At 37.1% G+C, this 24,350-nt stretch overlaps 3 protein-coding genes across 3 annotated transcripts; 1 reads left to right on the plus strand and 2 right to left on the minus strand.

The window, feature by feature from the left end:
• Positions 1-70: 70 nt before the first annotated feature.
• On the minus strand, positions 71-3,909 carry LOC112566904 (protein chibby homolog 1-like). Its single transcript, XM_025243331.1, has 4 exons — positions 3,821-3,909; positions 2,770-2,957; positions 2,511-2,626; positions 71-476 (listed from the first exon to the last, which is right to left on the minus strand). Exons 2-4 carry the CDS (start codon positions 2,948-2,950, stop codon positions 396-398), a joined length of 378 nt encoding a protein of 125 aa, XP_025099116.1. The 5' UTR covers positions 2,951-2,957; positions 3,821-3,909; the 3' UTR covers positions 71-395.
• Positions 3,910-5,337: 1,428 nt separating this feature from the next.
• On the minus strand, positions 5,338-11,480 carry LOC112563520 (monocarboxylate transporter 13-like). Its single transcript, XM_025237460.1, is given in 7 exon segments — positions 5,338-7,259; positions 8,047-8,362; positions 8,365-8,742; positions 8,745-9,073; positions 9,376-9,519; positions 9,835-10,059; positions 11,343-11,480. Coding segments are annotated over 6 exon segments (1,542 nt in total). The 5' UTR covers positions 10,025-10,059; positions 11,343-11,480; the 3' UTR covers positions 5,338-7,074.
• A 318-nt stretch (positions 11,481-11,798) lies between these two features.
• Positions 11,799-24,350, plus strand: LOC112563512 (splicing factor 1-like). The gene is made up of 14 exons (XM_025237448.1): positions 11,799-11,936; positions 12,339-12,402; positions 13,719-13,889; positions 14,920-14,995; positions 17,839-17,991; positions 18,754-18,874; positions 19,090-19,242; positions 20,339-20,457; positions 20,898-21,002; positions 21,653-21,719; positions 21,967-22,083; positions 22,222-22,489; positions 22,647-22,760; positions 23,069-24,350. The coding sequence occupies exons 2-14, from the start codon at positions 12,357-12,359 to the stop codon at positions 23,335-23,337; spliced, it is 1,779 nt and encodes a 592-aa protein (XP_025093233.1). The 5' UTR covers positions 11,799-11,936; positions 12,339-12,356; the 3' UTR covers positions 23,338-24,350.

Genomic DNA, 24,350 nt, shown 5'->3' on the forward strand with positions numbered 1-24,350 from the left:
TTTGCCCATACAGATCTCAGGTTTTCGTAAACTGCCTTCCCATCTCCACAAAAACCAAAAATGCTCTTCATTTAGTTTTCACTTTTTTCCCAGTGATGTTTAATTATTATTTATTTATGCATATTATTCAATAAAAAAAACTTGTCACATTTTTTACACATATGGCTATAACAAATTCCATTTCTCGTTTCCACAGACATATTGCCTATTGTTGCATTTTCTCACACACACCCTCCATTTTTAAACTTGTGGTGCACTTCAAACCCATTCATTAGTGAGTTATTAGACTATCACTCTAAACAAGAGTCATCAATTTAAGATTAAAGCACTTGTGAATTCTATTCAGCAACTCATTCACTTGCAAGACGCCAACCACTTAGTTAATGGTCACGGAGCTATTTTTTCCTGTTTTTTGCTTCTCGTATTTGTTTTAGCTCATTTTCATGGAAGTGGGACACAGCAGATGTCTCTGCCAGCTGCAAAATTCGAGAAAAGACAGCTAGAAAAACACAACACAAAAAAAGGATTAGAATAGTTACCTATACTCTGCCTAAGTGCATGCAAAAATGTTACTTGTGCCATAACTTTAACATGGATTAATAAAATAATAATTGCAAAATTTATATAGTGCATACTCGCCCTCTTAAGGAGCATGCTCTTAGCGCTTAAAAATTAGACATGGGAACATACGAGGGGACAGAAGAACAAGCAAACAACATATGAATGATGGAAGAATAAACAACAATGCTGATGACAAAGACAAATATAAAAATGTAAAGAGTAACAAGGTGAATGACAGAGTATTATGATTTTGCAAAAAGCAGGGAAGTAGAAATAAACAGAAAAGGGTGTGAAAAAGGGCTACCATTGTATGGAGTAATGCTCAAGGAAGAGGTGGGTTTTCACTGCAAATTTAAGGGATTTAATAGTGGGTAGGAAAGGGATAGTTCTATTGTTTCTTTGCACAGTAAAAGTCATGTGACCAGATGTTCTCGTGACAGAAATAGAAGATAGTCGTCAGACGAGGAGCAGAATTGTCTAGGTGCAATGTAGGGGATGAGAAGTTCAGAAAGATAGGACAGAAGCTAGCAAAGAAATTAAAACAGCACATGAAAGTGAGGACAGATGGGTAGCCAGTATAGAAAACAAGGAGGGTAGTGACATGGTCCTATTTCCTGGCTCTAAGCATCAGAAGTGTGGCAGAGTTCTGTACTTTCTGCCGTTTGTGAAGAAGGTATGCAGGGCAGCTGGCAAGCAAGAAGTTGTACTAATCAAGCCGAGAAAGAACAAATGAACAGTGTATAGAGAGAAAGTGACAGATGGCACTGATCTTATGCATCTCATAGTAGCAAGACTAACAGATGGCTGTAAATTGTTTATCAAGAGTCTTGTCGCAATGACAATGAATCCCAAATTCCTGACAGATGATGCAAAGGTGATGTTGGTTTTGCCCACCTTGATGTGATCTGGCGTACAAATGAGTGAAGATTGATTTCTTCATCTCGAGCATAGAAGGGCATCTGTTTTATCATTGTTGAGTTAAAGTTTGTTACTATCCAGTCCTTGACATCATTAATACAGGCTTTTATGGTGCTAGCAGCAGAGGGAAACACTCAGCCAATGGAATGGAGCAGTACAGTTGTGTCTCAGCAGCATGTTATTGGTCAGAAATCCTGTGAGACTGGATGCAAGATGAAAGTGGTTTCGTATACAGAATGAACAGAGCTGGGCTTGTGAGCAAAAGAAAAATTTCTGTCTTTGACTTCCTCTGACAGACAATAAAGTTTGATTTGAAGTACTGAGCCACTAGAAAGTGGAGCAGGGCAAGATGTTTGATAATCAATGAACACAATTTGTGTCCTATCAATGAGATAGGAGTTGAACCATGCAAGTGCAGGTCCAGAAATTCTGTAGAGGGTATGGAGTCTTTGAAAGAACAGAGAATGGTCAATAGTGTCGAATGCAGCAAACAGGTCTAATAGAGTTAAGGCAAAAACATCACCACTATCAAGGGCAGATAATATGCCAGTGGTTACTTTAATTAGTTTCGGTACTGTGAAAAGGTCTGACTGAATTTAAGGGATGAGCTGGTGCTCTTGTAAATAGGCCCAGAGCTGTGTCAAAGCTACTTTCTCTATGATCTTCGAGAGAAAAGACAAGTTATTCAGCACATTGGCATCATGCATAGATTTCTTTATACAATCTATCTACAAATGCAGGCTTTACAAATTAATAAGGCCTGAACAAAAGTTCTCAGCCATAGATATTTTCATTTCTCAGCTGTAGATCTTAGCAATAAGTGCAATCTAGCAAGTATCCATAATGACCTGCCTGAGTGTCTCATCAAATTTTTTTTCTTTATCTGAAACTGATAAGCATTTCCTTACATAGAAAGGAGATGTATGTTCTTTTGCAACTATCCTAGGACCAGGAAATGCATCCATCATGATGTCTATCTTTGGCAAAACTTGTAAACTTCTACAGTCTAAAATGTATTGACGGTCACATACCATGTCCAGCAGGATGTCTATCTTGAGCTTAAGCAAGTTGTTTTCTTCATGAAGCTGTTGATTGGTCTTTTTGAGGCGCATTAACTCAACATGACTTGCACCACCTCCACCTGATCCTGAAAGCAAACCCTCTATAAGAAAAAAATCTTAATATAAAGAAAAGATTATCATAACTGTTCTTTCTTAGACTTCCCCTCCATGAAAAGGGAAAAAAAGACAATGTTGGGTTAGAAAGCAAGCATTCAATAAAGTTTCATACCTGCCAGCCAAATTCCATTTTCAAAAGCCACCTCTTGTCCACCTAAGTTGAGCTTTACACCATCATAGTCCACCCCAAACTCTGCTCTCATCTGCTCTGCATCCAAATCAAGATTGGACAGAGACTGTGCCCGTCGTGGTGGAGTTTTCTTTGGTGTGAATTTGTTACCAAACAGTGGCATGATTTAGCTGTAGTCACGAGAAGAGGCAAGAATAAATGCATAATGACTGTTCTTAGACCTCATGTTAATGCTGGTGACAATATAGTTCTGATGTAAATGGATTTTCATGGTAATAGTGACCTCCACACATTTCTCATGCATCTAAAGATACTGGGAACAGTGATTACAAGGCAAAACCATATCGCCCGATGGTAAAGCAGGATGAAGAATTTATATTTGCTGGCCCCCTCTCAATAACTAACAAGGAACAGACTTTAATTTTTTTTAAATAACACAAATATATTTTATCCAAATATATTTTGACCATCTGTACTTAATATTGTACATAAACATGCGGATATCAAAACTGCCTTTTTCTGCAAACAAAGAAGTGCCCACAGAAGTTCATGTACAGTGGTAATCAAAGCATGCACTTCATTTTTTTTCCTTTCATTAATTTGACATTTAAAACAATTTTGAACACCACAGATTGAAATAAATCTGTCCAAACAAAAAAAATGGATACGACCACTGCAATTTACTGTGTGACCATATCTTATCCCCTTCAAATGAGACTATCAATCCTCAAAACTGTTTCATGAGAGTATATTCAAATAGTTGTTACTTTTCTGCAAATTGTGATGAGGATGCAGTAAAAATTATTTTAAAAGTGCAAGGCACCCAGCAGATATTTTATTAATCAATCAATGATAGGTTTATCATAGCGTAAAAATATTTTCTTTAGTGTGATCGTGTCCCAGCATGTCTCACAAGATTTAACACAAAGCATCTGAAGTTTGCAATCATCATTTTAACAGTTATGATTTTAGATTATCGGGCCTTAAAACATAGTACTTGTGCAAAACCAGCGATCAATATCTCCCTTGTTACCTAAGCGTATTGGATTTTATCAAACCGTAAATACTGTTGTGATGTAAACAATGCGAACAGGAAGCGTGTGAGTAGTTTCCCTTGTGAGAGTGGCGTTGTTAGGAGGAACGAAAATACGATGAACGCAGGGACTTTGGTGAAATGTATGCATCATGTTTGATAGAATGGCAAATATCCAAAAATTACTGGGATACTTAAGCCATAAGTTTCGCTGTGCTATCACTTAAAAATAGTTACGATACGTTTTGATTTTATGCAAGCGTTTTCATAAAAATTTTAGACGTATGGGCTTTTTAGTGCGTGTAATCATCGGCTTCGGTATAGTGCGAGCACGAACTTGTATCCGTGTTACGGGATACTATTTTACATAATGTGGGAGAATCTCCCCTCCACTCTCGAGATACTCGTGCACAAATATCATGTAGACGGGGTGAGAGATGGATTATCTTTATTAACATTTAGTCAAAACTCTCCCTTTAGTTCAAACTTTGAGACGGATAACGTATCACTGTGTTTTTGACATCTTGCTGTACATTGTTGTTTAAAGCTGTACAGGGGGCGAAAAAGAAAAAGGATCTCAAGGTATTCAACAAGAATTTGGGAGATGGTATCTTGTAAGTTCCATTCATTCATTGGAGGGAAGGGGGTTGCACAGCAGTAGAGACATGCTTGGGCTTATGGGAAACGCCCTTGCCTATAAACCAGCTGCTTGGCAGAAATGGGTACCTGATTTGTCAGGAAAGGTAAAAGCCAGAAGAAAAAGGTTTGACTCAGCCCTCTAAATACCATACTCTAGACACAGTCACATTTTTACTTCTACAGCCCTAGGATGTGTGACGCGCTTCCTCTACCTTTCTGATAAACGTAAATTGTTTTAGCAGCTCTTTTACTATACATGTATATCAGATATTAAATTTCTTATTGATGATGGGAGAAAATGCACTATTTTCATGAAACGTAAGTGCAGTCCAGAAGATAAAAATCAATGTGATTTTTTTTCATGAGCCATGTCAAATGTTTATCAGGTGTGAGTGTGCACATAAAATTTGCTTTCAATGTAATCTTTTACTGTGCACAAAAATAGACCATATTTTGAAGGGAAAATTTCTTATTTTTAAATTTTACAAGTAGTGTTAATTTGTACTGCAGCAGACGTCATGGCAGCTGGACTAGCAGCTTAATGTCTATACCACTACAACATCCTCTTCCATAGTCACTCAACTGATGACATTGATGGTGTTAGAACTAACACCAGGAAGGGATTTGTCCACATTTTAATTTTAGGAGTATTTATCTTATAAGTAGATTAGGGTAATGTTTGCAGCAGTTTCATAATAATGCAAAAATACTTGGTTTGTTCAATTCTTACCAAATTTGGCACCCTCCCTTTCCTTTGCTATCTTCAAAAAGTTTACAGCTAGTACAATAATACAAGTGTTTTGATCTATAGATACCACAAAGGTAAATCTGAAAACCAAGAGAACAAACGTTCACATATTGTATAATGGATAATTTTAATGAGTAATGGTGAACAAGCTTGCATCTTCTAAAATGTCACACAATTTATTCAACATTCATTCTCCCACTTTCTTCAAGTGAATATATGCTAATTAGTGTATATAATGCACATATTTGTATACAAAAATATGTGTGTCAGTTTTTAGACATTCAAAACTAAAATGGTGACATTCACATATCTTCACAATCTTTAATAATGCAGTTTTCAAAAATCAGATCTTCATAGGCTTGTGGCCACGATAGTAACAGTGCAAATAAAACTATATATAAGTTTTTTAATGTTCAGCAGATCTACTGTCATGGCCAATTCTGACCAGAATACTCCATATCTCCAATATTGATATTAAAGGTGACAATGCAACACAAGTATCAAGAGGTTTTTAATCAGCCAAAACAGGCCAGAAATTGTACAAATAACAAAGTGAAGTTTACTGTGACAAGTACAGCTGTGTTTGAGAAAGCAGAGTTTGGTTAGAAGACCATTCAATGCTAGAGATTTGCATGCTAGCTGATTTGATGCACACATAGTGCAAAGTACTTCCCCAGAAGTTGACCCAGCTTTTGAATGGATACCTGACCCTTCAGAGCAGACCTGGCCCGCCTCCTGTCTCTGACCGGCCCACCCGCCAGTATATATACTATATATATACAGTAGTGGGTAAAACTAAGTTAACTATATTAGTCCGTCCCTCTAAAACCATCCCAATTTCTCATGTGGCCCCTTGGGAAAATTAATTGCCCACCCCTGCTTCAGAGGATAGGGAAAAGAAAAGGAGATGGGCAAAAATACCACCCCAAAGAGCTGGCCCCATAAAAAGTGTGGTCTCTAAACAGCTAATGTTCCCATGCTGTGACAAGAAAGTCCTTAATCCAGTTTAAAGATGACTTTCATTAATCAAATATGCATTTCAACAAGACTCAATATCAACATGACCTATAAAAGCTTATATCAAATTTTTATTCATGTATTCCCAAAGCAGTCAAATAGCATTCCTGGGAACCCTTTGTTTATATTAACTCCCAGCTGTAAAGGGGCTAAATGAACTACACTTCATCACAGTATGCAGAACAAAAAGTGAGGTACTGTAAATGTAAGCTGCAGAAATCTTTGACTGCTCTCTTTTTCATCAGTTTGAACTTGATAGTCAACAAAATTACTTTCATGAAGAATGTCCAACTACCAGCAATAATTTTACTAATCTTGATATGACAAATCCCACCTCATCCATATCTACTTGAGCAGCAAACCTAACACAACCATTTTGTTTCTTCTAACAATTAGTTGGATGCAAAACTGATGAGCCCAGAAATCACAGTTTATGCTTAACAGACAAATATAAAGGTCACAAAACCTTGACTCAAAATAGCTTTTACAATGACCAGTGCATCCACTATTGTGCAGAGTTGTAAGAGATTTTGAAATGCATATACTGTAGTCTTCTTAAGCACACATCATCAGCTTCAGTCCATTAATTTTTCTACTTAAACATTTTCTCTACACTTAAACTATTCTACATGTTGCACAACGAACACATCTCTTTTCAGAATAAATGAGAAAAAGTAAGTGATAAAACTGAAAGTGCCATTTATCATCCTCTTTTTTGAACAGTCAGAATTATGCACATCGGTATAGAATAAGGAAGTAAAACTGATAAATTTCGTTAAATTCTGAGAAACTGAATAAGACTGAACTACTTTCTATTTAATCATGTAAGCATGCACCCCCAACCTCCCCACTAAACTCTTGTCCCATCAGGCACCTCTATGGTGATAGCCACATCTGATAGCCCTCGCTTGGATTTCCTATGAGAAAAGGACTTGAGCACAGGAATGACAAACATGATCAAGCCTGCAGCAATACTTGCAGCACCAGCCAGATAAAATGCTGACACATAGTCTCCAGTCACATTCTTCAAATATCCTGCAAAAACAATTGGTTTATTTTCATCATAAGATGAAAGCAGTTTGAGTCAATCCAACAGACCATTTTTCTCATCTCACCAGTATTATTGTACGGACGTTTCGCCGCCGGACGTTTCGGAGCCGGACATTTTGCCGACCGGACGTTTCGGCGCGAGGCATTTCATTTCGGCATTTCACGCGGGACCTTTAGCCGAAGTCAAGTGTGTGACGCCCCTTAGCTCACACATTTCTCTCGCCATTGTATCCATGTATCAGTGAACTCTCTCTCACTATCCCTCCTCATGTGAACGGTGAACCGTTAGCTCACACATTTCTCTCGCCATTGTATCAATGTTTTTTCTCAAAGCTGTTGCGCATAATCTGTGACAATCAAAGTGAACTGTCTGTGAAGTCTGTGTGTAAAATTTGTTTGAAATAAAGAATTATTGTGTAATCTAGTAGTTACTTTCATTCTTTGAGAAGTAAGTAAGCTCTCTCTCTCTCTGACATAATGCGGCGAAACGCCGGTCGGCAAAACGTCCGACTCCGAAACGTCCGCACACGATGATAAATGAATTTATAAAATTGCATAAGGAGATGAGTTTAATTAATTTAAAATTGAAATGGTGGTCATTGTGATGGGTGGAAAACAAAAAAATAGACCATGATCACAAAATCTAAACAACTGAATATTTAGAAATAAAACTGCAGAGTGTCTGTAATTTTTATAGTCAAGAAAGAAGATTCCTCAGTCATACACATGCATGCATAAATCCAAACATACGTGCTTCACTTATAAGACTAACCTGCAAGAGCTGGGCCAGAAAATGCTCCTATGCCATTAGAAAGCATCAAGTAACCAAGGCCATCTCCGAGACTCTGAGGTCCAATCAGATCTGTCAGAACAATTACAAGAAGGCCAAGCACAGCCCCAAAACTCAGTCCACCAAAAAAGAGAATGACAGTAAAATGAGTAAAAGTAAAACTTTGAGAAACGAGCACGCAGCATATTCCTAGGGCAATGTTAGCTGCAACATACTGCATTTGACGTTGACTAGTATATAAGTTACCTATCAGCCCTCCTAGTAGGCTCCCAAACAACTCCCCAATGCCCAAAATAGTCAAAGCTGAGCAGCATTCAAAGGATCTATCCCTCTTTCAGTTATGAAGACTGGAGCAAAAGCCAGCAGTACACCGCCTGTGACATTCCACAATATATTGCTGACAAAGTAGATATCAAAACCTACATCTGTGAAGATATAGAAATGACGCAACACACGGTAATCTTCATCTGCATCCTTTGAATTTTTGTTTAGCTCTTTGCTTTTTCTCACAGTGTTTGTCTGACCAATGCCGTTGTTTTCCACAAAGGCATCACTGATCTGTAGCATATTTTCTTCTTCCTCATTGAATGACTTGTTGGCAGTTTCCGATGCAGAAGATGGAGGAGGTTTTTGTTCTTGGTCACTCAGCATTGGTACAGATTCTGATGGATGTTTCACTTTCTTGCCACAACATTATCCAGGTCCATATGTTTTATGTCACTTGATGCTGCTAATACTTTGCTTTCAACGGAGTGTTTGTTTGGCATTATAGTAGATGGAGCACGAAGAAGTGCAGAAAAGACTAGCAGATGAAGATTTAGGCCTGCCACTAAAATTAGTGATCCCTTCCACCCATACTCCTGGATTAAGTAGCCCACAACAATTGGCATGATAGCAGCTCCTAAGCCAGAACCACTTGTGGCAACACCTGTTGAAAGGCTTCGGTGGCGATCAAAATATAAACCACTAAGTACATGCGATGGAATATACACCATACATGATCCAATTCCTGCAACAAAAAAAGGCCATGAGAATAATATAAAAAAATATCAAAATAAAAACTCCTATAGCACAGTATAAGAACACTATCATACGATCAGAATATTAAAAGAAAACTCTCTTGTTCACATCTTTTACCTTTATTAAATAAGTGCTTTATAACAGGAAGAGTGCGGTTTTTTGACGTAAGTTACTTATAACTCATCTTGAATACCCAGTTTTTCAGGATGATTTTCTATTAAACTGTTTTAACATCACAAGAAGTATGCACATACACATTCTGAAATATCAAGTGAAATTGCTCTCTCTTACCTGTAAGAACACCAAAACTGAAGCACATCACAGGTAAATAAGTCAGAAAAGGCATCAAAAGTATTCCAGTCACAACCAATGCTGAACCAATCAACGCGACAGTACAATATGACATTTTAGTCATTAGGAAGCTGACAATTGGACCTAACAGGAAAAAAAAGCACAAAAATAAGGCATTAGTTGTTGTTACAGAATTCAAGGGTCATTATTAATGGTAAATTTATTGTTAAAACTCAGTGCTTGTCGATTCCTAATTCAGTTTGCAAATTTATTATTAAGATAAAATATTTGTATACAATACTTTGAAAAATTTTCTTCTATAATGTGATGATAAAACCAAATATTTTTATGTTTCTCTTTAAAACTGAACACTTATGTTCTTAGTTTCAAAATAATGCTTGTGGAAATTGCAATTTTTTAATCGTTGCTTCTTATTTCTTACAGAATGTTGTCATTTACCTGTCCCAAGGAAAAAACCCCAGTTGATAGCAGCAATAAGGGATACACCAACAGCATCGTTGTCAAAGTAGTTAAGGAACTCAATGTTGTACACACCTATAGCAGAACTAGTGCCAAATGCAAAGACCTGAATGAAAAAAGCTGCCATCACTATAACTAGACCCCATTTGTCTTCTTTTATATCCTTCATTTTCTACAACCTTTTTTCCCCTCGCACGTAAGATCCTGAAACATATAAACAGTTCCTGTTTTCAGTATTACATGTAGCAAAAATAGATAAAATATTGCCATGCGACTTTTGAGCTTGAATGGTTAAAATAACTTCACACTAACCATCTGGCCTTTTAATGCCTGTCTTACTGCTGCATCTTTGATTGTTTTAGCCAGTTTTTAAACATGAAGATAAAGCTGAGATCTCTCCGTGACTCATCAGACAGACCGCACCACAAATTCAACGAGCACTTTCTTAGAGACTGCAGGCAATTAATTTATCCAAAGCTACACTATGGGTGGCTGCCCAAAACTGGGTTCGCTCGCAAGATGTTTTTGCAACCCTATGCTTTGCAAGCATGTAGCACATTTCCATAGAAGAGATCAAGTGTGGTCTGACCCTGAATAGTGGGACGTGACATAATGGTTGTAAGTTTTAAGAACTGATGTTAGGTCAGAATGATTGAAATAATAATAATAATAAATGCAAAATTGGTAAAGCACATAGTCACACTCCTAAGGAGTATGCTCTTATAAATTTAGGAGCGTCAGGACAAATCAAGTTAAGGTTATGAGTTGCAATTTACTGCAACGTATTGGAAACATTTGCCCTGAGATGAATTTACACAAGGGTGAAAAACAACTGGGGAAATTCTCTCAGGTGGTGAAATTTTCTTCTTCTTCCTAATCGCCCCCAGTGGAGCATAGGGCCGCAACTAAATCCAGCCATCAACCTGGTTCTGGGCATCCCTTTCCAGTTGGGACCATGGGGAGGTAAAATGGGTGAAGCAAAATTGTAAGTAGTTCAAGGTTGCAAGTACACATCCTTTCACAAAGAATTACCATATCACAGTACTTGTTGACAAAGAAATGTACATCCTCTGCGATGTGCCTTACTGGTAATTGTGGCAGTTCTATCTTACCTAAATGGGCCATAGCTAGTCTTAATAATAGTGGCAAGCCACCGCAACTCTGGATTTATATAAAGAGGATAAAATAGCAAACACAAAATTATGCCCTGCTGTAAATAACATAAAGCAATACTAATTAAAACGTAGAGAATCTAACTATAAATTTTTCAAGAATTTTTTTTAAAATAATAGGTTATATAATTCTATTAACATTTAAACCAAAAATCAATCAAGCTAAGCAAAAAGTATTAAGATAGGATACATAACTCATTAAACAATGCATAATAAGAGGTATATTACATTTCATAAACAATACAAATAAGAAAATAAAACCAACCAAAACCAAAACCCCATCTAGAAAAAGAAAAACATTTGCATGCAACATACCTGTGTAGTATGCCACTGCTTCACGCTTTCTAGACCCAACAGTTAAGAAGGGCATCCCACACTAGTAATCATCTGCGCCATCAGTAGCCTTACCCTTTCTTATATACTCCCCAACTGATTGTTACCTATGACTACCCACGTGGTTCCTTGTGGTATTCTGGGCATTATCCACGTGCTCCCTTGTCACACTAATAGAATATCACCAAGAGTCCAAGATTGTTCTGCTAAGAGTTTAGCTTTCGCTGTTTCCGACTTCTAATGAAACAAATGTTTCATAGTAAAGTAGGTAATTTTCGGAGACGGAAGTAAGATCTCATTGAACAGAGGGGAGCTGGGATCAGTACAATCATAAATACTCGATACTAGTATATAGCACCTGTGGTACGATAACATTGAACAGAGGGGCTTAGAGTTGTGTGCCTTTAGTAGATTAGGGTTTCTTTAGTTTGTTTTGCTGTGCCGGCAAAATTAGTCTCGGGGTTAATGAACTGCCTTAATGAACTGACCGGATGATAGAGATTTTTAGTTTTGTTTACCCCATCGGTTCAAATTAGTGGCGTGGATTTGTGTGAAGAACTGCTCTTGGTCAACCAGGTAATCAGGATATTTAAATTTTTGCATCGTCTGAATTTAGCGCACTGGTATCGAAGCAGATAACAGTGTCGAGTGCGATCAGATTATCTGCTTCGGTTTGCCTACTACTATGTCATTTTCGATAATGACTGCCGATTTTACTCTATAATAAATCTAAACCTAATTTTTTTACTAAAATATTGCTACTCCCTTATTTTAAACGAATCAGTTAAACAACTTATTAATTGTAATAATAATAATACATTTCAGTAACTCGTCTTATATTCAAAGTGTTGTATTCTTTCTTTGTCAAAATTCCCAAAGAGTCTAGACATTATTACCCATATTGCATTGGTGCATTCGTCAGACATTTTATCATTGGCTAAGCTGATATTTTGTGTATTATTTTGTTCAACAATCAAGGAGAACAAACTCAACATTATGCTGTCAGCAACTCAAGGAACTAAAAGACCATCTGGATTTGATGGTAAGCTGACCTTTATCTCTAGGACAAACTTTTTCGCTAATAACGACTCACGGCCTCATGCCATCCTAGGGGTCGTGTACATTATATTTGGTTCACGGTTTTAGTATTTTATTTTTAAATAACATAATTCATACGTAGTAACAAACAAAATAGAGTATGTGAAGTGATTTATTCATTTAATAGTAGCATTTTGAAGGTAATCTGTTATATTTTAGAACCTAAAACTAAGTAGATCCGGTTATCGGCTTTCGTAAGGGGAGGTAACTCTCCCCCCCTTTTCTTGCCCCATCCTTACTTCGTGTTTTTTTGTTGTTGTTTTGTGACTGTCGTTATATCCCAGTATCCCAGATCACGATCTCCCTGGTGGAGGATTTTGGAAATTGAAAAAGAAATGTACGCAAATATGGTAACAATATCCGCCACCTACCCACTATTGAATCTTTTAAACGTGCACTGAAAACGCACCTCTTCCGTAAACATTACTCCTAACACCCTTTCCCACAATGCTAGTCCCTTTTCATATCCTTCCCTGCTCGTTTTCTTTTTGCAATATCATGACAATCTTAGTTCTTTGCTATTTGGTTTCTCTTTGCATTTTCTGTCTTAGGTGAGCTTTTATTTATCATTAGTATTGTTGTTTAATCTTTCATAGTCCATGTGTTGTTCATTTATTTTCCTGTCCTTCGTATACTGTCCATGTGCCGAAATCACATCGTGCCGCTAGGGCATTTAGGGGCCATCAAAGGTTCGCCCAGCCCATATGTGCAACAAAGTTTGAGTCTCATGTCAGATTGCAGCTGTGTAGCAGGTGATTCTACCTGTAAATGTAGAGGCGGCCCTCCCCGCCTTTAACTCGCGTGAGGCTCGCTTAAGATGGCTGCTGCATACTTGTTGCTGTATGAAGCAGAAAGAAATCTTCACAGAAACAGATTATTTCGCGATCAAACTAATCCCATTGAAACATGGGATGATATAGTACTCAATCAACAATTAAGAAAATACAGAACAAGGAAGTGTTTTACTCGAGCATTTTAGGCAGATGCTTGGAAAAAATGAAAAGGATTTTATGGAGAAAGGGCATGGCAGTTAAATAGTATCTTAAGATTGTTTCGGAGGGAGGTACATAAAAATATAAAGAAAAATGTGTTTTCACATGGGGTAAGCTATACAAAAAAGGTAAAAACGTTATGATAGCTAAGATCAAAAAATGAAATCCAAATTATGATGGATAAGATGACTCTTCTTTTACTATAAGATTGTTTGCTTGTTTACATGCTGTAGTTGCTTATAGCTTTTATTTTTATGCTTTTCCACAGGCAGTGAATGGCTAATCGACATGGATAGCAACAGTCTTGGGGGTTCTGGGTCAAAAAAGAAAAAGCGAAAGTCTAGATGGAATACAGATGAGGAAGATAAGACAGTGATTCCTGGGATGCCTACTGTCATACCTCCAAGCCTTACTAAGGAACAAGAAAAGCAGTATATTAGTATGTATTTTTCATTGAAACTTAAAGAACTCCAATATTAGGTTCCATAATTGTATAACATCTTATTTAAATGCAAAAGTTAAGTGTTAAAATTTTGTATTTACTGTGGTTTTATGACAGAGAGATCATATGCTTGTAGATATACTTGTAAGTTCTTCTTTGTTTTAGATGTGAAAAATGCTGCTAGAAATTTATTGCCTGTTTGTCATCACTATAACTACATAAGTATTAAAAATTTTGCACATGTTCAACTGTGTAGGGCAGTTTTTGATTGATTTCCAGGTGTGCTGCTTAGGGCTAGTCATGTATGCCTGTGTGTGTGCATGCACATGTGTACATGTGTTAGAGAGTGGTATACTGCATTGATTTACAACTACACGCCAATATGTTTGTCTTAGAAAAAAGTGCATAGCATGGTGAAAATTCAATTGCAGTAAACTGATATATGCTATAAATTACAGCAATCTTGATTTATTGACTGGTATTGATATATTGTTTCATTATAAAAATGATATATTTGAGTTTTTTTAATGTTTGCAGATTATCAGAATGTTTAAAGCTTATAAATATTCTTGTTACTTCAAGACCCTGCATCATTTTAAAATGTTATCGATGCATGGTTGCAGTTTCCATACTCAGAAAGTTTTGGCATAGACTACATAGTTGATGTGACTAATCTTTCACTGTATACATAATATTGTTTCTATTTATGTATAACCTAATTCAGGTACACTAAAATTTTAATTTTAACCCAAATGCATATCAAAAAAATTTAGTAAGTCTGGGCAAATAGGGTCACACCTATTGTGTCCTTTAAGTAGATATATCTGAAATATTTTTGATTTATTTCAGTTTTTAAGAATTTTATTTAAGATCAGATATTATAATGTTTATTATCTTAACATCAGACATGCATTTGGGTTCCCACCCACTCCCTTGCTAAATTTGCTCAAGTTTTCAGGTTACAAATCACTGATATTAGATATGATATAAACTTAATCATCCTACACTGAAACCACTTTTATTGCAGTTCACCTGCAAATTGAGGAGATTAGTCGTAAACTGCGCTCTGGTGACCTTGGGATTCCAGCCAATCCGGAGGACAGGTGTGAATTGATGGGGGATTCTCTGCATGGCATCAAAACCACATCATGTGGTGTGGTGTCAAAAAGAGAAAAGCAAAAACTTTACCAGAGTTGTCTAATCATGTTTTTTCAGGAAGCTTTTAAAAATCTTTTGAGTGCTTACAGGGGTGTCCTGGGGTCATGTTGATTAGGTTGTTTGTTCTTTGCATGCACATATTGATTGTATGAAAATTTGCTTCATCTTTGTCATACATTGTGTGCATGAGTAATCCTTTGTTAGAATGAGTCTGTTCTCTCAGTCCATCATTTCTTCCTTTCCTTCATTTCACTGTGGGTATGTGTCTTTCATATTCATGCACCTAAAACTAGAAACAAGATGCCTTGACCTGCAAAGCATCTCACTTTCCCAAACCATTCACCCTTTTATTTAAAAAGAAGTATCAGCTGAAATGTAGACCAGATTTGTTTTTATGCAGAAGAGTGAATAGTAGCATTTTATTAAGCAGTTTTTGTACAGAAGAGTTAATTATATTGATAAGCCTGGTTAAAATGTCTTGACATGGTTGTTAGTTTCCATTTTAAAGTTGGAAAAATACATGCAGTTAAAGCCTTCATAAAAACATTTAAGAAGAGCGATAAACGTGCTGTTATAATACACTTTAGTTTTGTTAGTGGTGTGAGATTCATATCTTGGGATATGGTTGCTATTTGAAACTAAGCTGGCAAAATGCGTACACTTAAAGCCTTCATAAAGCCTTGAAAAGGGACAGTTGACTTGCAGTTGATAATACACTTTTGATGGTGATAGGAGTTAGTGAAGTATCTTAGGAACATAACTTTCTGTTGTCTTCTTGCTGTTGTGTTTTTCATGTTGCTTAGAAAATTAAACTTATTACACATTACTTTTGGGTGCTGAGAGCTTTGCTATCTCAGGCTCTTTTTGTATTGTAAATAGTTTCTCATAATCATTAGTCTGCAAGAGGTTAGTAGAAATAACTTTATTCCCATGTATTTTTTGCAGATAGATATTGTCTTTTGTTTCTGTCATAAAATGCTTTTGGATCTAATCTGTTGTGCAGTTGTAAAGTGAACAATCTGTACCTAATCCATCTTTAAAATGAACTAATGCTGAATGATAAATAATGGATTACTTTTTAATACTTACAGCTAGAGCAAGCTACCGCTGAATGTGCCTTTCATTCAGTATTCACATTTTCCCGGGTACTAAGTTACAGATTACGGTATTTTTACTTTTTCTTCGTCCCTGACTGAGAGGATATTTTTAGGCTACTATGTAAGGATGAGGAGTAGTCATGTTAGTTGACTTACAGAATCAAAGGGGTCAATGCAATCCAAGCAAGGAATAATTTTACTTGGTTTTGAAAAGGTTTGATTGCATCATCTAATCAGTAGTTAATCTACTTTCAGTTTGGTGCACAATAATTTAGCCTTTCCATAATGTTAAAAAATAAGAAGTCTGTCTAGACAACCAGAAACCCTTCCAACTATAGACACATTTCACAGAATTTGTTCTTAGTAGTTTTTTTCCAGGATGATATAGAAATGTAAGGGTGAACTGAGGAAAGTTAAGAAGCAAATGGCAGTGTTCAGATTTTAGCATGTCTTTAGGTCCCTTTAACTTAATTATAACAGATAAATCCAAGCAGTTGAGCTGTAGCTATTAAGACATTTGCATCTACAGATGTAAACTGTTTAGGAAGCAATTTTTTTTTTTTTAATTGAGGACTTTGTTTTAGGTTCTTTTTTCTTTGTTCTTAACAAACTGCTGGAAAGTACATTGCACTTAATTCATTACACACCATCTTTATTAAATTACACAGTAGGACAGAATTTAAAAAAACTGTATCTCATGCTAATCATGTAAGAGATTAATGTGCAAGATTGTAGCCTATCCTTAAAGAGGCAAATGCCAAATAAAGCTACATGGTTTTAGATTTTGCAATTCCTATTCATTTATTCTTTACCTGTCTCTTAATACCTCATCCTAGAGATTTGCAAGTGAAATTCAAATCTGCAAGAAACAATTTTATCAGAAAATCTCGCCTACACGTGCCTGCACAAATGTTCATCAAATATGGTAACTATGTTACGAGAATTTTCTGGGTACTGCAATGGGTTCCTTCTTTAAAGTTGATAGGACTGATCACATTCTTTTTGTTGGTGGGCCTGTTGATAGGTGATACCTAACGTTCTCTCACAGGAATGAACATACCTAATCCATTTTTGATACCTAATGAAGCCCAAATACTTCACAGACTGTTGATAACTAAATATTGTCATTGATCATTCATGAAATGTACAGCTGCCAGGTGTTGGCTGCCGACATCATGCTTGGGTTATTTTTTTTTTAATCATATGATTCTCTTTTTGACAGTTAAAATAGTATTAACTGTACAGGAAATAAGTTGGTGGATATTGTCTAAAACAATTGAGTTTATTCAAAAATTTATCTTGCAGTGTGGATGATTTTTCATATCGTTTAATTCCCACAGAATTGTTAATTCATATTTTGTGTAGAACATTCCTTTATATAAGTGCAGTAACCTTACCTCATGCAATCCCTTTTAAGGCATTTAATATTCTTAGGTTTGGTAACTGTGGTCATCCTTCATCTGCAGAATTCATATAGTTCTTTGTTAATGTTTATACTTTAAAAATATTACATAAGCTTAATATTTTTAGTGGGGTAATCAATGGTATATAGAGAAAAAAATCAAGGTAAAATTTTAAGATATAAATTAGAAATTACTGGAAAAGGCTTAATAATGCAAGTATTGTGTTTCAAAAGGCATGTTATGGTTAGTCTTATAAAATATTTGACCAAAGTTGTATCTATTTCACAGATCACCATCTCCTGAGCCCATTTACAACAACGAGGGCAAACGCTTGAACACAAGAGAGTATAGGACTCGTAAGAAATTAGAGGATGAGCGTCATGCTCTTGTTCAACAAGCCCTTAATCTAAATCCACAGTACAAACCCCCTGCTGATTACAAGTAAGCTTTTTGTCTAGTAATATCTTCTATCAGGCAGTTTGCATAGAACTTTTAGATAACAATCGCTTTATTATGTCTGCCATTGAAGATGTGATATTGTTTCCTCTTTTTTATTTTATTTTTGTAAACTCACAGTTTTGCATGAGCCAGTGAAATGACAAAATATATATCTTTTGGACTAATTTAATAAGTTTTTATAAGTAAAAGGTTTTGAGTTGTGGATGATATTTTTGAGGCCAGGTACAAATGTATGCCTTAATAAAAAATGGTGTTGATCTCTTCCATGCAGTTCTTTTAAGACTCATACTCACTAATCCTTACTCATGGCTTCTGCTAAGGCTAAATTCTTTGGGGTCCCAGGGACCCCTTCTTCAGATTTTTAAGGGGTCTTTGTTCTTCGCCCAACTTTGAATGGGACCCCATCGACGAAAATTGAAAGGGTCCTCCGAACTTTTAATGCGTACTGTACGCAATTTTTTGCGTAAGCAGAAGCCCTGATTTACTGAAAGAAGCTTGGGAAATTGTACATTGTTGCAAATTTTTTGCAGAGATCAGGATTTCTCTAAATCATTTGAATCTTTTTGTCATCACATTTTATGAAAACATTTTGAAATTGTGCACTGTTACAGTATAGTGGTATCCGAGGAATGTTAAAATTTTAGTTCTGACTTTTTATAGATTTCTACAAAAAAAAATTTTGTTTGTATCTCTTTATATGTATATATGCAGTATGGCCACTTCTACAAATTTCTATTTTTATAGGCCACCTATAGTTCGTGTGAGTGACAAGGTGATGATTCCACAAGAAGAGCACCCAGACATAAACTTTGTGGGGCTGCTTATTGGTCCTCGTGGCAACACTCTAAAGAATTTGGAGAAAGAGGTAAGTAGAAGGCAAGAAGTGTTTTGAAGGAAGTGGTGGGGGGGGCATGTTTGGTCTCAAGTGGTTCATCCTCACTCACACTTTTTGTCACCATGTAAAATGCAGCAATAACAACAGAACTGCTGGGCAGGACTTCTTTTCCAACAGCATTGCACATAATACTAGCTAATTGTTTATGCTAGCACACATATACTTATTGTCTCATTCTTTTTCAGACTGGTGCCAAAATCATCATACGTGGCAAGGGCTCTGTTAAAGAGGGCAAGATTGGGCGCAAGGATGGCCAGCCTTTACCAGGGGAAGATGAACCATTGCATGCATATGTTACTGCAAATAACCCAGAAAATGTGAAGAAAGCTGTTGAGAAGGTGAGCTCATTGCTGGTGCTCCTTGAAGTCAAAAAGGGTCATTTGATGGAGTGGTCTGTTAGAGTTTAGGTACACTATTATATAACAACCATTTGAACTTGTGTGATTAAGTAAGTGTTAAAGTAGTTCTGTTGTGCAAAGACAATCTTAACTTGACCAGATAACCCAACTGTTAGAAGCTTAGAGGTATGCAGAGATAATCTTCAACTTTACCGGGTGACCCAACTATTGGACGCTTAGGCAACAAATTACTGACCTTGTTCAGTGGATTTAGTACAGGGGTGGCCAACCAACAGCCTGTTGGCCACATCTGGCCCCCAGAGGTGCCTTATCCAGCCCACTCATTTCAACCAGACACAACATAATTTCATTTTTAACACCATGATCTGGAAAAACCGCCATGTTCTGACCCCCAAGATTTTATATCATGTCCAGTGTGGTCCTTGGTTGAGAAAAGGTTGTAGTGGATGGCTATTACCAGATTGCCTTAGTTCTGCTCCAGTCAACAACTTTTGTACACCAGACAGCCGATTTCACTAAGCCAGGGCAGCTGTTTCTCTGCTGGAAGGTTTACAAGACGAATGCTCGTTCCAGCTTTACGAAACTGCCCCCTTACCCCAATCCTCCAACACCCTTCAACCCTTTCTTGCAAGCATTCTTAAGCAGCATGGCAGGAAGGAATGAAGGCATCCCTGGACGACAAGTTGGAGCAATCATTCACCTTGTGAGCCTTTGAACGACAAGACACAGCCCTGCCTTCTGGAAAGTTTCCTTGGAAATTCTTTCCCAGTCTTCCCATCTGCATGAAGGGAGGGGTTAGTGAAAAGAATGCTATGCTCTTTTGCAGAGCTTTTTATAAATATCTTTGGCAGATTCAGTTGGTTCGGAGGGGGCCTCTGGTGGTCAGAGCTGCTAAACCCTCTGCCTAGAGGCAATAATTTGGTCAGAGTAGTTGAGGCCCCTAAGCTTCAGATGCATTGTTTGGTAAGAATTAAAGAAAGGCAATTTACAAGGAAATTTTCATTTGTTTGTTGGTGGTTGGTTTTTTTTTTTTAGTAGGACATTATGACTGTCACATTTTATTTTTGTTATGCAGATCAAGGAGATTATTCGCCAGGGCATTGAAGTGCCAGAAGGGCAAAATGATTTACGACGACAGCAGCTGCGCGAGTTGGCATTGTTGAATGGTACTTTGCGAGAAAATGATGGGTTGGCGTGAGTATTTGCTTTCTTATTCATGTTCATCACTAAAAGCTACATTTGCTTCCATGTATTTATCTGAGTGCAAATTGTCATCTGCATATTGTAAGTGAGAAGCGACAGCTACGGAATTAAAATTAATGAAAGATGACAGGTTTTTGTGGGTTTTTTTGTTTTTTTTTTTTTTTTAATTACTATCTTCTACATTGCTGTAGATGAAAGTAGATATCACTTCTTTTTTTTTTTTTGTTTTTTTTAATGTTTCTGGTCATATGGCAAGCTTTCCAGGATCTCCCAAAACTTGGTTGTCCTTGGATGGGGTACCTCAAAATTGTGCACCCTCAATATTTTTAGCTTGTAATTTTTTTTTTTCAAATATGCCACTTTCTCATGTACAAGTTTGTGCTATGCATTACTATTCACCTTTAGAAAAGAAATATGCCTGTGTCTGACAGGAAGTTGAAACAAATCCAGCAAGCTCAGACCATTGTCACCAACACAATAGTGTGCACAGTCTGCGGAGGTGCAGGCCACATTGCTCAAGACTGTAAAGAACGCAAGTATGCATCTTTCTGTCACATTTAGTTTGTTAGAGAAACCTTAAGTAATATGTGAGGGCATTGTTTTTGTAGCTGAACATGCCAGTTAAGCAAATGCTACAATTGGCTCTGTAAAGATTAGTGATCAGAATTTTTATTTTTAATCATATAAACAAAAGAAAGATATTGGTTTGTTATAGTTCGTTGCTAAAGAACTGATGATATGAAATTATTGATAACACTTTATTTACAGCGTGACTTCTTTTGCATGATTGGTCAATTACTTCAGGTCGATAGGTTGAGCTAGTATATTAAGAGGTTTCATCTTACAAATGTGGAGAATATTGTATTTAGCATGTTGATATAAGTTTAATATTAGTAGAGGGATTTAGCACTTAAATTTCTCATTCCATTACAAATGCCTAATTTATGCTTTAAATTATTTCTTGAAACAGAGCTTAACGCTGCTTAAAAACCATCAAAAATCATGCTAAATCAAGCTGGCTCATATTTAATTGCCAGTAAAATCTATGCCCAGTAAAATATAAATTGTTTCGTTCTTATTTAATTTTTCCGTGGATAAGGAGAGATTTATTAAACTCTTGTTTGGAAGTAATATGAAGACGTGTTTACATAAAAATACAAATTTGGATTATTATTTTTTTTTTTAGGCCAGGAGACACCTTCAGAATGCACCATATGCAATCAACAACAGATCGTGCCAAGATGGACAGTGAGGTATGAGTGGATTTTACCAAATGAAAGATTCACTAGCTTTTTTTTTTTTTTTTAAATCAACCAAATGCAGAACTTTAAGAATGGTTAGACCAGATGGGGGAGGTGAGGAGCAAGAGTGCCAGTGACACTAGCTGTCATTTTTCTCTAACTGCAGCCATCTGGTTTGACAAGTATCCATCTCAGTTGCCTTTTGTCTATGTCTTCATTCTAAAATTGTGTCTTGCTTACAGTCTCGTATCTTTTGCAGTATATGTCTCTGATGGCTGAGCTTGGTGAAGGTCCACCACCCAAGTCTACTCCAGCACCTCCACAACCTATGCAGCGTCCTCCTTTGTTTCAGAATCAGCCCCCACCAAATCCAATGGTATGTTTTACCACAAACAGATGCACATCACATTTGAACTTTTTTTTTTTGGTAAAAAACATCCCATGTATTTTGTAATTATGTGGTTTTTATATATGTTATATTATATGGTTCTTATACGGCTCTTGTCATTGACAGGCATTTAATCCCCCATGGCAACAGCAGCAGCAGCCAATGGGACCACCTCGACCTAATATGGGGCCACCTAACTTCCAGCCGCCTGGAATGGGTATGGGCATGGGGAATATGCCTCCCATGTCTCAGCCAGTTCGCATGCCACCTCCGCCTGGCCCTGTGCCTATGCCAGGTAATATGGGTGCCCAGGTACCACCCTCAGTGCGGCCTTGGCAACCTGCGCTCAATGCATCTGCTCCATCTGGTCTACAAAATCCTTCCGGCCCTCTTGGTACGACAGTTTGCATTTTCTTAACTTTTCTTTATTCTTTGGGTTTAAAATGAAATTGCATGGTTTTTTTATCTCCTTAAAATTGGATGACCAACAGTTTTGAAGCATTCATGGAAACTTTGTCCACATCATTTACATTGCACTTTTTCCCCCCCAGGTGTGCCTCCTCCACCAAATATGCTATCAGCACCACCACCTCCACCACCTAGCACACAGTCCCAGGTTCCACCTCAGCATAGTATGCCCTGGAGCATGAACCCAATGCAGCCAGGTAATTTGGGAGGTTTTTGGCATGACTAGTCTAAGACACTTTTGACTCAGATTTGCATTCTTTTAATTAAAAATGAAATTAATGAGTTGCAGTGTGAATTAACAGGGTCTGTAGAAAGAAGGTATGGTTTTTGATAGAAACCCTCATTCAAGAGCATATAGTATTCACAATGTGAGCAGGAAACAAGGGATGTGTGCATCCTCAATGTTTGAAAGAATGATGGATGTTTGCAAATGATGTGCATGATGTATGTGAAGTATAGTTTCAGAAAAGGATACTGCAACATTTCTTTTTTCCTGTTGGTGCAGGTATGCCACATCCTCAAATGCAGCCTCCACAGACTGCAGCAGCACCCTGGCAGCAAGCACCAGGTTCTGTTCCTCCTCCCCCACCATGGCAGCAACAGCAGCAAAACCCACCACCACCTGTTCCACCTCCTCCTCCACCACATACTGCCCAGCAGACCTTCAGTCCAATGGCACCACCACCTCCTCCTCCCAGTAGTTTTGATGTTGGACAGTTGAGTGGTGTCAGTCCACTGTTGGTTGCACCACCACCACCCCCACCTCCAAGTTGACCACCTGTGGAGATGATCACTGCAAAGGAGGTGTTTCTTTTTAACTCTTTAGAATGTTAAGGCGCACAGCAGAGAGGGATGTGTTAGTCCCTCATGTGGAAATAAAACAAAAAGTACAAAGACTGGGTTAGGGACAAAGCAAAGAAAGGGTGGCAAATTTGTTAGGAACATGACTACATGTCCTTTAGAAAGAAACATCAGTAATCAGATTAGTCCAGGACCAGTTAAACAGGACATTTCTTCATTATATCTGCATGTTCCAAAATCTTTGTGTTTTTTGTGGTGGTTGTTTTGTTTTTAGGGGAGAATGTGTTTATCCTGTGTTAAGCTTTGTATTTACGTAGACCCCTCCCCAAAATGCTAATGTCAGGCAGACTGATTGAAAGGTGTTAATGCAAGTTTTGTCATTCAGTTTGGGAGTTACTGAAGTTGCTTGTGGTTGTTTAATAAAATATCCATAACAACATATATTGAGCACAGTAAATTTTGATGTGAAAAGGACCAGGCATGTCTTGTACCATTTTTTCTCTTGCACGTATTCATGCATTTGTGCACATGCACAAAGCGTGTACATAAAGCTTTCATCTAGAAGCAGCTACAGTTTTTCGGTATGTGTAGTTAATGGGGGGGGATATCTGAAAAGTGCAGAAGAGAATTAAAGGGTTGCTTTAAGGCACATGAATCTACATTGCTGTTGTAATACACCATAAAGAGTGTTGTGTTCTCAGTGTTTTATGAGTCTCAGCCTACTGCTACAAAGAATGTGAGATCTGTACATGGTTTAGTAACATCATGGGATTGTTGGAAAGTAAACTTCCATAATTAAAAATCCAGTTTTTAATAATTACATCTTCAAGTGTGAGACATTTTCATTGCCATTTATGAACATCTTGTTGCCTATCCCATACGTACTGAAAAAGGTTGCTTCAGATTTTTGTCTTGGTGGCCAAGCTTCTCATGTCTCTTGTAAAACTTCATATAAATTAACAAATCATTAAAGTGAAAAAACTTGA

Source organism: Pomacea canaliculata, linkage group LG1 (assembly GCF_003073045.1).
Source record: "Pomacea canaliculata isolate SZHN2017 linkage group LG1, ASM307304v1, whole genome shotgun sequence".
NCBI lineage: Eukaryota > Metazoa > Mollusca > Gastropoda > Architaenioglossa > Ampullariidae > Pomacea > Pomacea canaliculata.

Coding starts and splice junctions, on each gene's coding strand:
- LOC112566904 (XM_025243331.1), bottom strand. CDS start 2,950: ATGCCACTGTTTGGTAACAAATTCACACCAAAGAAAACTCCACCACGA. Junction 2,627..2,769: donor AAATGGAATTTGGCTGGCAG/GTATGAAACTTT, acceptor GTTTGCTTTCAG/GATCAGGTGGAGGTGGTGCA. Junction 477..2,510: donor TAGACATCCTGCTGGACATG/GTATGTGACCGT, acceptor CGAATTTTGCAG/CTGGCAGAGACATCTGCTGT.
- LOC112563512 (XM_025237448.1), top strand. CDS start 12,357: ATGCTGTCAGCAACTCAAGGAACTAAAAGACCATCTGGATTTGATG. Junction 19,243..20,338: donor TGAAGAAAGCTGTTGAGAAG/GTGAGCTCATTG, acceptor TTTGTTATGCAG/ATCAAGGAGATTATTCGCCA. Junction 22,761..23,068: donor CATGAACCCAATGCAGCCAG/GTAATTTGGGAG, acceptor CTGTTGGTGCAG/GTATGCCACATCCTCAAATG.